The 15,164-nt window shown below is 35.7% G+C and overlaps 1 protein-coding gene across 1 annotated transcript in view; it reads left to right on the top strand.

Annotated features, from left to right (window-relative positions):
- TEX11 (testis expressed 11) overlaps positions 1 to 15,164 on the top strand; it is a 292,291-nt gene that overhangs the window by 118,760 nt on the left and 158,367 nt on the right. Inside the window, exons 9-11 of the mRNA XM_005593879.3 lie at positions 1,533 to 1,628; positions 11,218 to 11,299; positions 13,859 to 13,937. Of these exons, the coding sequence (XP_005593936.2) occupies positions 1,533 to 1,628; positions 11,218 to 11,299; positions 13,859 to 13,937 (257 nt within the window). The remainder of the gene's footprint in view (positions 1 to 1,532; positions 1,629 to 11,217; positions 11,300 to 13,858; positions 13,938 to 15,164) is intronic.

Here is a 15,164-nt window from a genome sequence, read left to right as displayed (position 1 = left end):
CACTTATTATATAGCAGTGAGACTCAATTAATTACAATAATTGCAACAATTTGGATGTTCTCACCTATAATATTGAATAAATGAAGCAAGATACAAAGTAGTACATACTGTATGATTCCATAAATGTAAATGCCAAGAACAGTCAAAATGAATATATGGTGTTGGACATCAGAGAATTGGTTACCCCTATTTGAAACAGGGTCTTGAAAAGAAGCATGAGGTGAGCTTGTTGCTGTTAATGTTCTGTTTCTTGATTTTTTTGTTGTTAACATATGTGTGTTTACTTTGGGAAAATTCATATAGCATAGAATTCATAAGAGCATAGAGCTCTTGAGATTTTTATACTTTGCTGTATGTCTTTTATACTTCAATGAAGAAAAACAGAATTTAAAAAACACTACTGCAAGTGAATGAAGAATTTGGGAAGATAATGATAAACTTTGTGATACTGACCTGAAGTATGCAGAAGCGCGTGTAGAAAAGGAGATTGTCAAGATTAGCTAGAGTTGTTGAAGGAGCCTTTTGGTAGGAGACAGGCCTTGTTGGGGTCCACACAGTTAAAAGGGAGGAAGAAAATGACTCCAGGCAAGGGATCTAGATGGGAGATGTCTAAGAAGGAAATAAGGATGGAAGATAAGATACAAGCTTAATTCAAATGGAATATTCATATTGTAAGTTTGGTGAGGTAATACTATGCAGTAATTTTTAATTTCATGCCAGCGGTCATTTATTTGAGGTGTAATTTATATACAGTAAACTTCACAAGTCTCAAGTGTGCAGCTTGATGAGTTTTAATATATAGTCTTGTATATTACACCATACAGATCAAGATACGGGAACTTCCAACACCCCCAAAAGTTCCCTTGGCCCCATTCTAGTTAATACCCACCTGTCCTTCCAAGAACAAAAAAACACTATTCTGACTTCTACTACTATAGATTATTTTTGACTGTTATTCAGCTTTGTATAGATGGAATCATACAGTTGTCCTGTTTTATGTCTGACTTTTTCTAAACATACATTGTGAGATTCGTTCATTTTGTTACGTCTTTTGGATGATTTGACACTTTTACGATTATGAAATAGCTATAGTATTTCTCAGAAATGCCATATTTACTCCATAAAAATCATTTGAGGGAGCTTATAAGTTCTTAGAGTTATTCCACGATAATAATGTGGTGGTAAGCTGATAAAATAAAACATTGCTCTGCCTCAGTTTCCTTATTTTAAAAGTAGGGATGATAAAATACTTATGTTAAACACTGTTAAGAAAATAATTATATTAACATAATTATATTAAATTTAAATAAGCCAGGAATATAGCCATTACTGTAACATTCTTAGACAATATTTTATATGGGTAGCATAATGATGAGACATATTCCAAGACTGTGGTCGCTTAAGGAAATGCTATTTCATAAAGATGACTTATGTTTGAGAAGATGCCTGTCACTGTGGGAGTGCTAGTCAGCTGTTGTATTGAAGTTTAACCATCAGATATGTGCTTTTTTTTCTATTTTTGTTTTTTACAGGCTAAAGTTCTACGGCTACTAGCCACCAATTATTTGGATTGGGATAACACCAAATATTATGATAAGGCTCTCAATGCTGTAAACCTAGCAAACAAGGTATGAGGTTTTTATTTTTGAATACTAACAATGTATTTTTTGAAGTCTTGATCACATTTTGAAATCCAGTTTAGACATTTGCTTCAGCATTTACTCTCACAGATTGTTATAATCTCTTCTGTAGCACGGAAAGGAAAAAAGAAAATATTGCTATAATCTGAATGTTTGTGTCCCTGCAAATTCCTATGTTAAAATCTTAACCCCCAAAGTGATGATAATAAGAGGTGGGGACTTTTTGGTGTAAAATGGACGTAAAAATAAAAGAGGTGGGGACTTTGGGAGATGATAAAGTCATTGGGCAAACCCCTCTTGAATGATATTACTGCCCTTATAAAAGAGGTCCACAGGAGCTTGTTCACCCCTTTTATCATGTGAGGACATAAGAAGGCACTATCTTTGAGTAAGCAGGCCCTCACCAGACACCGAATCTGCGAGCACCTTGATGTTGGAGTTCCCAGCCTTCAGAACTGTGAGAAATCAATATCTGTTGTTTGTAAACTATCTAGTTTACGGTATTTTGTTATAGCAGCATGAACCGTCTAAAACAAATATACTTCTTTGAACACCAGAGATTTTTGAGAAAATTTTCTGTGAAACAGAAAGGGATCTCTCTACTGTGAGTTTTTAGGATGAAGAAGTAAATGATAAAATAGGCAGAATAATGGGATTTAATTTTAAAAACAACTCCAGTGGTTCACTTTCAGCTCATGTTCACACATACATAAAAACATGAATACAAAGCGGGCGTGGTGGCACATCCCTGTATTTCCAGTTGCTCAGGAGGCCGATGTGGGAGACTTGCTTGAGGCTGGGAGTTCAAGGCTGCAGTGCACTACGACTGCACCTATGAATAGTCACTGCACTTCAGCCTGGGCAACATAATAGCAAGACCCCATCTCTAAAACAAGCAAAACAAAATGTATATATATCTATATATCTACACTCCTGGACAAGGAACACTGAAAGGCTGGTGACCCTTCAAAAATAGATTCAGGCTGGGTGCGGTGGCTGACGCCTGTAATCCCAGCACTTTGGGAGGCTGAGGCAGGCAGATCACAAGGTCAAGAGATCGAAACCATTCTGGTCAACATGGTGAAACTCTTTACTAAAAATACAAAAATTAGCTGGGCATGGTGGCGTCCACCTGTAAGCCTAGCTACTCGGGAGGCTGAGGCAGGAGAATCACTTGAACGCAGGAGGCAGAGGTTTCAGTGAGCTGAAATCATGCCACTACTGCATTCCAGTCTGGCGACAGAGCAAGACTCCGTCTCACAAAATAAATAAATAAAATAAAAAAAGAGAGATTCAATTAGGATCAATGTGTTTTACTTAATAAGGCAATTAAATATACTGATACACTTTAGAGAGGTTTTTTCAGCAGAGTGGAAGCATGAAAATGAATAGCTCGATCAACCATAAAGTTAAATTTCTCAAACAGAGCATTTACTTGAACTATATTTTCTTGAAATTTGTGTCATGTGGATGGGGTTATTTAACACTGAAAAACTTGTTCAACATTAAAATTTTAAAAATTAACTTTAAAATATTAATTGACAGAAACAATTTCTTTTTTTAAATTTTGCTTTAAGTTCTAGGACACATGTGCAGAATGTGCAGGTTTGTTACATAGGTATACATGTGCCATGGTGGTTTGCTGCACCTATCAACCCATCACCTAGGTTTTAAGCCCTTGCCTGCATTAGGTATTTGTCCTAACGCTCTCCCTCCCCTTGCCCCCCACCCCCTGACAGGCCCTGGTGTGTGATGTTCCCCTCCCTGTGTCCATGTGTTCTCATTGTTCAGCTCCCACTTATGAGTGAGAACATGCAGCGTTTGGTTTTCTGTACCTGTGTTAGTTTGCTGAGAATGATGGTTTCCAGCTTCATCCATGTCGCTGCAAAGGAAATGAACTCATTCTTTTTAAAGGCTGCATAGTATTCCATGGTGTATATGTGCCACATTTTCTTTGTCCATTCTATCATTGATTGGCATTTGGGTTGGTTGCAAGTCTTTTCTATTGTGAATAGTGCTGCAATAAATATACGTGTACCTGTGTCTTTATAGCAGAATGATTTATAATCCTTTGGGTATATACCTAGTAATGAGATTGCTGGGTCAAATGGTATTTCTGGTTCTAGATCCTTTAGGAATTGCCACACTGTCTTTCACAATGGTTGAACTAATTTACACTCCCACCAAAAGTGTAAAAGCGTTCCTGTTTCTCCACAACCTCACCAGCATCTGTTGTTTCCTGACTTTTTAATAATCGTTGTTCTAACTGGCGTGAGATGGTATCTCATTGTGGTTTTGATTTGCATTTCTCTAATGACCAGTGATGATGAGCTTTTTTTCATATGTTTGTTGGCTGCATAAATGTCTTCTTTTGAGAAGTGTCTGTTTATATTCTTCACCCACTTTTTGATGGGGTTGTTTGTTTTTTTCTTATAAATTTGTTTAAGTTCCTTGTAGATTCTGGATATTAGACTTTTGTCAGATGGGTAGATTGTAAAAATTTTCTCCCATTCTGTAGGTTGCCTGTTCACTCTGATGATAGTTTCTTTTGCTGTGCAGAAGCTCTTTTGTTTAATTAGATCCCATTTGTCAATTTTGGCTTTTGTTGGAATTGCTTTTGGTGTTTTAGTCATGAAGTCTTTGCCCATGCCTATGTCCTGAATGGTATTGCCTAGGTTTTCTTTTAGGGTTTTTATGGTTTTGGTTTTACACTTAAGTCTTTAGTCCATTTTGAGTTAATGTTTATATAAAGTGTAAGGAAGGGGTCCAGTTTCTTTTTTCTGCATATCAGCCATACTATTTTTCGTAGCAACAGTATCATTTTAAATTCCCATCTACAGTGCACAAGGGTTGCAATTTCTTCACATCCTTATCAGCATTTGTTATCTTCTATTTTTTAACAGTAGATATCATTATGAGTGTTAGGTTCACCTTTGTTTTTTGAATGATATTTTTTCCAGGTGCAGAATTTGAACCAGACAGCTTTTTTTGAGTATTTTAAATATTTCACTCCACTGTATTCTCATTCTGTTGTTTCTGTTGAGAAATATGGTGCCATTCTTATGTTTGTTCTTCTTTATATAGCGTTTCTTCTTTTCTGGATCAGTTTTGGATTTTTTATCATTGGTTTTGAGCAACTTGATGTTATGTTTTTAAGTAATTTTATTTATGTTTCTCATGCTTTTGGATGTCTAGGAGCATAATTTTCATTATGTTTGAAAAGTTTTAGTATTTCTTTAATTTTTGTTTCTGCTTTCCCCCAAGTACTCTAATTAACTATATATTAGGCTGCCTGAAGTTGTGCCACAGTTTACTTACACTCTTTTCTTTTTTTTTTTTTTTTTTTTTTTTGAGACGACGGAGTCTGGCTCTGTCGCCCGGGCTGGACTGCAGTGGCTGGATCTCAGCTCACTGCAAGTTCCGCCTCCTGGGTTTACGCCATTCTCCTGCCTCAACCTCCCGAGTAGCTGGGACTACAGGCGCCCACCACCTCGCCCGGCTAGTTTTTTGTATTTTTTAGTAGAGACGGGGTTTCACCGTGTTAGCCAGGATGGTCTCGATCTCCTGACCTAGTGATCCGCCCGTCTCGGCCTCCCAAAGTGCTGGGATTACAGGCTTGAGCCACCGCGCCCGGCCTCACTCTTTTCATTTAAAACATAATTTGTTGTTTTTGTTTCATTTTGGACTGTTTTGTATTGCTATGACTTTTAAGTTCATTAATCTTTCTTCTGCAATGTCTAATCATCTGTTAATCTCATCCCATATACTTTTCATTTCAGACTTTGTAGTTTTTATCTCTATAAGTTTGATTTGGTTTATTTTTATATCTTCCAAGTCTCTAGTTAAATTTTCAAGCATATGAAATATAGTTATACTTACTCTTTTAACATCTTTCTTTGCTAATTCTAATATCTATGTCACTTCTAGATTAGTTTCTGTCTATTATCTCCCCATTATTGATTGTTTTTGCCTGTCTCTGTCTTTCACTGGGTGCCAACTATTTTACATCTTTGGCTGCTGGATATTTTTGTAATACTATAAATCTTGTTGAGATTTATCATGGGAAACAGGCAACTTATTTGGAAACGATTTGATCCCGCTGTTCATGTGAACTTCTGACTCTTGCTTAGTATGAAATATTTGCTTCTTTGTTTTGTAATTTTGGATATGTTAATTTATGTTCAGTGAGTGTTAAGCTTTTAGAATCCTATTCAACCTGGATTGAGAGCATGGCCCTACAGAGAAACTTTTTATTGACATCAGCCAGCTGTAGAAGAGTTACCACTTTTTTCGTTACTTTTATTTTACTTTATCAGGTTGGAGGTTTTTGGACCACATGAGTAATGTAAATTTGAACTCCATATCTACATGAAGGCAGAGCCCATTAAAAAATTCTCCAGACCAAAAACTTACCCACACAAACATTTATTTTTATTTTTTATTATTATTATTATTATTATTGTTATTGTTATTATTTTGCCTCACTCAGAACTTAGCTACAAGACAAACTTCCTATACCATTAGATAAAAGAAAAAAACTCAGGAAACTTACCACCTCCATATGGTTCACTTCTCCGAGTTTTGTTGCCTCACTACAATCTTTCTGTTTTTGTTTACTTTTAAGAGTCCTCATGTTGTTGCTTTTTATATCTTGTTCAGAGTTCTTAGTTGTAATTAGTAGAAGGTATAGGCTATAGTTATCCTGCTTCATCTCTGCTGGAACTGACTCTGATAGTAAATTTTTAAAGGAGAAATTAAAATTTGGGATGCCTATGTTGTTTCACAAAATTACCTTTGAAAATGTATTAGTGCAATGAAATAAATATAAAAGGCATAGGTGCTTAGACACTACACCAAAAACACAAGCAAAAAAGAACAATTCGGTAAAATTAAGTCTCATTAAATTTAAACTTTTTTGCTTCAAAGGAAACCATCAAGAAAATGAAGACACAATCCATAGGATCCTCCCAACAGAATGGGAGAACATATTTGCAAATCATATATCTGTTAAGTGTCTATTACCCATAATATAAAAAAGAACTCTTACTATTCAGTAAGAACACAAACAACCCAATTGAAAATGGGCAAAGGAGGCAAAGGAGCTCAACAGACATTTCCCCAAATAATTTGTACCAGTGGCCAATAAGTACACAAAAAGATACTCAACATCATTAGTTATCAGGGAATGCAAATTAAAAGCACAATGAGAAACTGCTTTACATCCACTAGTATGGCCCTCCGACTTGTTTGTATTTCAGAATTGTTTTGGCTATTCTGAATCTCTTAACATTTTCATATTTTGGAATCAGCTTGTTGATTTCTGCAAAGAAGACAGCTGGGAATTTAATAGGGATTTTATTTAATCTGCAGATCAATTTGGGGATTATTGCTATCTTAACAAAATTAAGTTTTCAAATCCAGGAACACTTATTCATTGTGTTGTAGTTTTCAGTAAGTTAGTTTTGTTCTTCTTTTGTTGAATTTATTGCTTCTTTATGCTTTTATAAATGGAATTATTTTCTTGACTTTTGGATTGTTCATTGCTAGTATATTGAAATGCCATTAATTGAAAAAATACTGATGTTATCTCCTACAATCTTCCTGTACTTGTTCTTTTAGCTTTAATAGTTTTTTTAATGGAATCCTTAGGATTTTATGTATACAAGATCATATTTTCCGGTCAGATGCGGTGGTTCACACTTGTAATCCCAGTACTTTGGGAGGCCGAGGCGGGTGGATCACTTGGGGTCAGGAGTTTGAGACCAACCCTGCCAATATGGTGAAACCCCATCTCTATTAAAAATACAAAATTAACCGGGCATGGTGGCACATGCCTATAATCCCAGCTACTCGGGAGACTGAGGCAGGTGAATCACTTGAATCCAGAAGGGAGAGGTTGCAGTGAGCCAAGATTGTGCCATTGCACTCCAGCCTGGGCAACAAGAGGGAAACTCCGTCTCAAAAAAAAAAAAAAAAAGTCCTATTTTTTGTAAATAAAGATAGTTTTACTTCTTGCTTTACAATCTGCATGCCTTTTGTCTCTTTTTCTTTTCTAATTTTTCTAGCAAGAACATTCATTACTATGTTCAATAGAATTGGCAAGAGCAGTGTCTTTTCCTAATCTTAGAAAGAGAGCTTTCAGTATTTTGCCATTAAGTATGGTGTTAGCTGTGGGTTTAGTATAGATGCCTTTTGTCAGGTTGAGGAAGCTCCCTTCATTCCTAGTTTTTCGAGAATTGTACAACCACTTTGAAAAACAGATTGACGTTACTTGATAAAATAGAATTTGATCATACTGGACCACCCAGCAACTTCACTCCTAGGTGTATACTTTAGAGAAGCGCTAGCATTTGTGTGCCAGGAAAAGTATACAGAATGCTGATTCCAGGATTGTTCATAATAGCAATTGCTTTGGGAACAGCTTAAATGTCCAAAGTAGAATGTGCAAATAAATTGTGATTTATTCATATAACAGAATACTATACAATAGTTGTTGTTAAACTTTAGCTTGTGTAAGTATTACCTAGAATGTCTGTTAAACACAGTTTGCTCATTTATTACTTTACTAAACAGATAATAGAATTCATGTTGAATTGGAAACTTTCCATAACATAAATCAGTAATAGTTATTTTACACATTTTCCTACACACACGCACACACAATTTGCTAGGCAATACTCCCAGCGTTTCTCATTTAGTAGGTTTTGGATGGGGCTTGCATTTCTAACAAGTTCCCAGATGGTGCTGATTCAGGGACCACCCTTTGAGAACCACGCTATATAGTAATGAAAACAAATAAGTTTCACGTATCAACATGGATGAATCTGAAAAAACATGATTTGAATGAAAGAAGGCACAGAAGAACTTAGATACTTTATGATTCTGTTTAAGTGAAGTTCAAATGTAGGCATAGCTAAATAATTGTGTTGGCTAGCTTGAGCTGTTATAACAAAATACTGTAAACTGTGTGGCTTAAACAACAGAAGTTTATATCTCACAATTCTAGGGACTGAGATGTCCAAGATCAAAATACCAGCCTTTTCGGTTCCTGGTGAGGGCCTTCTTCTTGGTTTGAAGATGGCCACATTCTTTCTATATCTTCACTTGGCAGAGAGAGAGAGAGAGAGAGAGAGAGAGAGATGAGAGAGATCATCTGTCATCTCTCTCATGCCTTTTCTTATAAGGGCACTTATCCCATTCATGAGGGCTCAGCCCTCATGACCAAATTACCTCCCAAAGCCCCCACCTCAAAATACTATCACATTGGGGTTTAGAGATTCAATATACGAATTTTAGAAAGACACAAACATTCAGTCCATAGCAACTATATATTGTGTATATATAAAGAAAAGCAAGGAAATCACTGCACAAAATTCAGGGTGGTGTTTACCTCTGTGAAGTGAGGAGGATGCATATGGGTAAGGATACATTTGAGGCTTCTTATGTGGCAATAATCTGTTTCTTAACCTTGGTAGTGAGGACACGGGTGTTTGTTTTATTATTATTCTGTAAACCTTACATATACATTACACATACATACTTTTTATATACTCGTGTGTGTATGTGTGTGTGTGTATGATACACTTCACACTAGAAATGAATACATTATCTTTAGAGCTTGCAAAATATTCAGATAGTGTAGTAATGCCTACCATGATAGAGCTTCAAGGGAGGCAGCATATTATAATGGAAAGATTATATCCTTTAGAGTCAGAGAGATCTGATTTCAAATTTCTGCTCTACTACTTACCAATTGTGTGACCATGGGTAAGTTACTTAACTTTATTTGGGCCTGCAAAACAAGATTCAAAATACTTATCTTGTATGTTTGTTGTACCTGGAGCCTGTTTCTCAGTAACTGATGATAAGAAAAAAATTAGCAAACAAAAATCTGAGGAAGGGAGCTGGGCATGGTAGTTCCTGCCTATAATCCCAGCACAATGGGAAGCTGAGACAGGAGGATTGCTTGAGCCCAGGAGTTCAAGACCAGCCTGGGCAATAAAGTGAGACCCTGTTTGTACCACTGCACTCCAGCCTGGGAGACAGAGTGAGGCTCTGTCTCAGAAAAATTAAAAAACCAGCTAGGCCTCGTGGCTCATGCCTGTAATCCCAGCACTTTGGGAGGCTGAGGCAGGTGCATCACTTGAGGTCAGGAGTTCGAGACCAGTCTGGCCAACATGGTGAAACCCCATCTCTACTAAAAATACAAAAACTAGCCAGATGTGTTAGAGGGCGCCTGTAATCCCAGCTACTCGGGAGACTGAGGCAGGAGAATTGCTTGAACCTGGGAGGTGGAGGTTGCAGTGAGCCAAGATTGTGCCATTACACTCCAGCCTGGGCAATAGAGTGAGACTCCATCATAAACAAACAAACAAATAAACCTATGAAGAATGAAAAATAATGGTGAGAAAAGTTACAGAGAAGACAAGGATTTTGATAGTAGGGAGAAAGCTGATGGATTTAGCAGGCAATCTTCATGACTTCTGAAAGTGTATTTTAAGAGACAATAAGGATGGACAATATACAGTGCAAGTGTTTATAGAAGTGAAGACCCGATGATAATAAAGCAAAATGCCCATTATCTGGAGTTGTTTGGTAATGAAATCAGTGAAAATCATATCTAGAATTCTTTGGTTTAAAAAAACAAAAAAACCAGAATGTTAAACTTGTGTGAGAATAGCAGACTCAAGGAAAACAGATGTTGCCAAGATCTGGAAGACCTCTATGTCTCTGAAGATAAAAGGGAATTGAACCCAATACATACTTCGACAAACCTGTAGGAAAGATGGTAATGCAATAAATCAAAATTGACAACTTCAGCTTATTCTTTGTACTAGTGTCACCTATATTTGCAAGCCCTTTTAATATCAGTGTTTACTTTCTCCAACTTTCTATTTTTAAGGTATCTCACACATGAATACCTGTAATTATGTGCAGAGCATGGAGCTAATGAGTACAGTGTTCATGTAGAGGTTAATTGGCTTTGTAGAGAGAAAAGTTCTGTTCTGTGGGCCTAGACTGTACTTTTAGTCTTAGAAAGTTGTTTAAAGATGTACCCTGTAAGGTAAAAGTGGAACCGGGAAGATCACAGATGGCTTAGGGCCAACTAACAATGATTTAGAAACATCATTCATAGTACATTGTTATTAATGGTAAACACGACAGGCATATCTTATAGAAAAGACAATACGTCTTCTATTTTATTCTACCATTGTTTGTAAAGGACCTTAGTTGTTAAAATCTCAAAAGAAAATAAAATTAGCTGGTTTGTGGTTTTGCTTACAAAGAATATGGCCTGAGATTTGTACAGTTTAAGTGTTAATCTTGTCATTAAATGTTTGTCACTCATTGGAAATATTTACATGTTCTTTTCCATATATTATTTCATTTAGATTGAATAAAATATTGGGAAATATCCTCAGGGATAGAAAGAATGCTATGATATAATCTTTTGTAATTTCAATTTCCTTTGATTATGAGTTATCCCAAGATGGTTGAATAAAGCAGGCAATTACTTGAAAATTGTCTTTTACATTCCACAATTTTAATATCATTGTGATTTCCTTGTTTAAAATAGGAACATTTAAATTCTACTGGGCTTTTCCTAAAAATGAAAATCCTCTTGAAAGGCGAAACATCTAATGAAGAACTCCTTGAAGGTAAGATCTCTATATGTGAAGAGCACACCATTTTGAAACATCACTACAATTTGTTAAATATGACATCTTTTGTAGTATACTAACAATAGGTGTAATTTGATGGTGGCTGAGAAGGAAAATATCACCCAGGAAGGGGAAAATATTGTCACCCAGGAAAAAAGAAAGAAGAAAAAATAGTAGCAAATTTAAAAGGTTTTTTTTTTTTTTAAAGCTGAATAAAAGCAATCAGTTTTCTTTTAGTCCAGCAGAGAACTGTAGCTACCCAGTCCTTCTGAAGTTGTCTACCACTATGAAGAAAGATTACTTCTTAATGGGAAAAGCCTTTGTAATTCTGTGATTTTTATAATTACTTGTTTATAAACATCGCTATTTATTTTTCATAACTCTCCAAGGACCAGAATGTATGCTGCACAAGAGTGGGTCATTGGGCAAGTCACTTAACTTTGCTTTGTTTCTTCATTTAGCAAAAGAGGTGTTATTATTATCTACCTCATCATGTTGTTTTGAGAATCTTATGAGAAAATGTGTATAAAGCATTTAACACCATACCTGGTGCATAGTGTGTAATATATGTTACCTATTACTGTAGTTATTATTATTACTGTTATTACTACTATATGGATGCATTACATGAAGCAAAACTATGCACACTAGCCCTTAACATTTCAATTTTGTTTAGTCATAAAAGCTATTTATTTTAATTCTTTTAATGTTGTACATGCTTTTTAGTAATCTTTAGAGGCTGCATTATTTGTACTATACAAAATTATATGTTAGTATAGTTACTGATAATCCAAAAAATAATAACAATTTGTTATAGCTAGAACTATAATTCAATTTGGCAGTAGCCCTAAATTTAGTACTACTGAATCTTTCATTGGCCTCTAGAATTTTAGCCAATTACTTAAGAGACCTCAGAAGCTCAAATGTATTGGGGATTCTGCATCTCTAGGCAACAGTATCACCTCAGCATACACAGGTTGAAAAATGTTAGAAACCAGGAAGACAACTCTACTTTTTTGCATTGGGGGAATAAACAAACCAACTAACCAACTAAAAGAATACACTTACTCAAACTAAGACAACACAGGAAGACCAGAGAGATTATTGGAGTCACCAAGTTGAAGTAGATTAGTTTGAGATGATAATTCCTCATGACAGTGTTTATCCAAATGTAGGTAAGAAGCAGAGTTTAAAATAAAATTGTTCTTTATTCACAGATTGTTTTTACTTAACTCAATCGAGATACTCCTGAAGTTGTAATGTCAGTCATTGTTTGATTACAGATTAGGAGGCTAACCCAAATCCAAGTTTTTTTGTATTTAAAAATACTAGATTTTTACTTTGTTGCATTGAAAGAATATATGAAACTTGCATTTTTATATTCTGTTTGTTGCTTTGCTGGTGAAAATACTTTACTCTTAAAATGGTCAGCCTAACTGCTGGCATTATTTCACTGATATTTTTTGTAGTAGAAAGATTGACATTTAAAAATAAACATTTTTCATCATGAAAAGATAGCACATAATAATTTAAGACATTTTTGGAAAACACTAAAAGTTCTCATGGTCCTACCATCCACTAGAAGCTCCTTGACAGCAGGAATTTTTGTTGTGTTTTATCCACTGCTGGGTTCTCAGCACAAAGCGCAATGCCTGGTACAGATAATATGCTCATTAAATATTTGTCAAATAAATAGAATCTAAACACAATCACTTTTAGAAATTTGATCACTTATTTCCAGTATTTTTTCTCTTAGTTTATTTTGCTTTTATTACAGAATTGTAACTGTATAGTACATAAAACTTTGCTTTCTAATTTTTCACTTACTGATCTTATACATTTTTCATATCAGTGTATATTCATTTTTTTCCATGTTATTTCATACTCAACAATTTTAATGGTTGCACAATAGTTTATTGCTACCCTGTAATAGATATACAGTGTATACTTCTTTTCTATTATTATCATAATCTACACTGCTTTTAATATTTTTGTTCATAAATTTTCCCCATATTTATTCCAGGTGACTTTTCAGAAGCACAATTTCTCTAAGGGAATAATAATAGCAGCTGCCATTTATTAAATGCTTACTAAGTGCTGGGTTCTTTGCTATATAATTTCCATACATTACCTCAGTTAATCCTCTCAACAACCCTGAGAAATTGGTGGTATATTCTCCATTTTACAGGTGACAAAACTAAGAGCTTAACTTGCCTATGGCTATACAAGTAGCAAGTGGTTTCAAATTTAGATCTGTTTGACTTCAGATAGCAAACTCTCTACCCCAGTGTTCTTAGCATATAGTATTGCCAAGTTGCTTTTCGAAAGGATTGCACCAGATTACTTTGCTATCTGTGCAAGAGTGCCTGTATCATGACACTCTCCAGCACTGGATGTTAATACTTTAAAAGAAGATTTTGATAAATTGTTAGGCAAAACATGGTATATGGCAAACATTTAGTAAGTAGATTTTGAATAGAGGAAAATTATTGAAAATAGCTAAGCTTCCTCAAAAATGAAACTGATAATAATTATTTCATTTTTTCATCTTGTTAGCTGTCATGGAAATACTACATCTTGACATGCCCTTAGACTTCTGTCTGAACATTGCTAAACTGCTGATGGATCATGAAAGGTACAGAATTGATTTCCCTTTCTCTAAAGACTGACAGTTTTTGGCGAGGCACCGGTGGCTCACACCTAGAATCCCAGCACTTGGAGAGGCTGAGGCGGGAGGATCCCTTGAGCCCAGGAGCTTGAGACCAACCTTGGCAACATAGCAAGACCCCATCTCTACAAAATATTTTTTAAAAAATTAGCCGGCATGGTGGCATGTGCCTGTAGTCATAGCTACTTGGGAGGCTGAGGTGGGAGGATCACTTGAGCCCAGCAGTTCAAGGTTACAGTTCAAGGTTCAACTATGATCGTGCCACTGCATTCCAGCATGGGCAACAGAGCAGGACTCTCTCAAAAATAATTTTTAAAATTTAGTCCCTCCTTCATGCTAGCCACGTATCAAATCCAAATAGCCGCATGTAGCTAATGGCTGCCCTATTGGACATTACAGATTTAAAATATTTCTATTATCACAGGGAAGTTCTATTGGGCAGCACTGGTTTAGACCCTCTATTTCTTTTAATACAGACAACATTCAAAATAGCTCTTTTCTGGCAGCTACATCATGTGGTTAATTTCCTGGACTCTTGAAACTATATCTTTACAATGTCAGTTGCTCTTAATGCCTCATATCCTCGACTTTTATGGTTAAGTACCCATTAACCATGCTTTACAAACTATTAAATTTCAGCCTGATTGCTACAGCCTATTTTTTCAGTTGTTCTGATCTTTGTGAATTTCAATTTTATCATGCAATGTATTAACTATTCCTCCCAGTCTGTGTCATCTTCAAATTTGGTATTGCCACCTGTCTTCATCTAATTCAGGGGTCTGCAAACTTTTCTTACAGGGTAAGATATAAGTATAAACTTTGGGCTTGTGGGCCACACAGTCTCTGGCACAACTAGTCAACTCTGCCGTCGTAGTGCAAAAGTAGCCATAGACTAATCATAAACAAATGTGTGTGGCTTTATTCCAGTAAAACTTTATTCATAAAAACAAGCAGAGCAGCTGGACTGCAAGCCATAGTTTTCTAACTCCAGATAGTTTGATAAACAGGGCAAAACTGAGGCCAGAACCTTCGTGGCAGCATGGATTAATCTCCAGGTTAACATCAATCCATTAATCGATACTTTTTGGTGTACAATCGTTGAACCTGCTATAAATCCACCTAATTATACAGCCAGATGACCTAATGTCCTTCATCTTGTTCACAAAAATTTCATGGAACTTAATTTTTATTTTT

Source organism: Macaca fascicularis, chromosome X (genome assembly GCF_037993035.2).
Source record: "Macaca fascicularis isolate 582-1 chromosome X, T2T-MFA8v1.1".
Taxonomy (NCBI): domain Eukaryota; kingdom Metazoa; phylum Chordata; class Mammalia; order Primates; family Cercopithecidae; genus Macaca; species Macaca fascicularis.
This window is presented reverse-complemented; position numbering and strand designations above follow the sequence as displayed.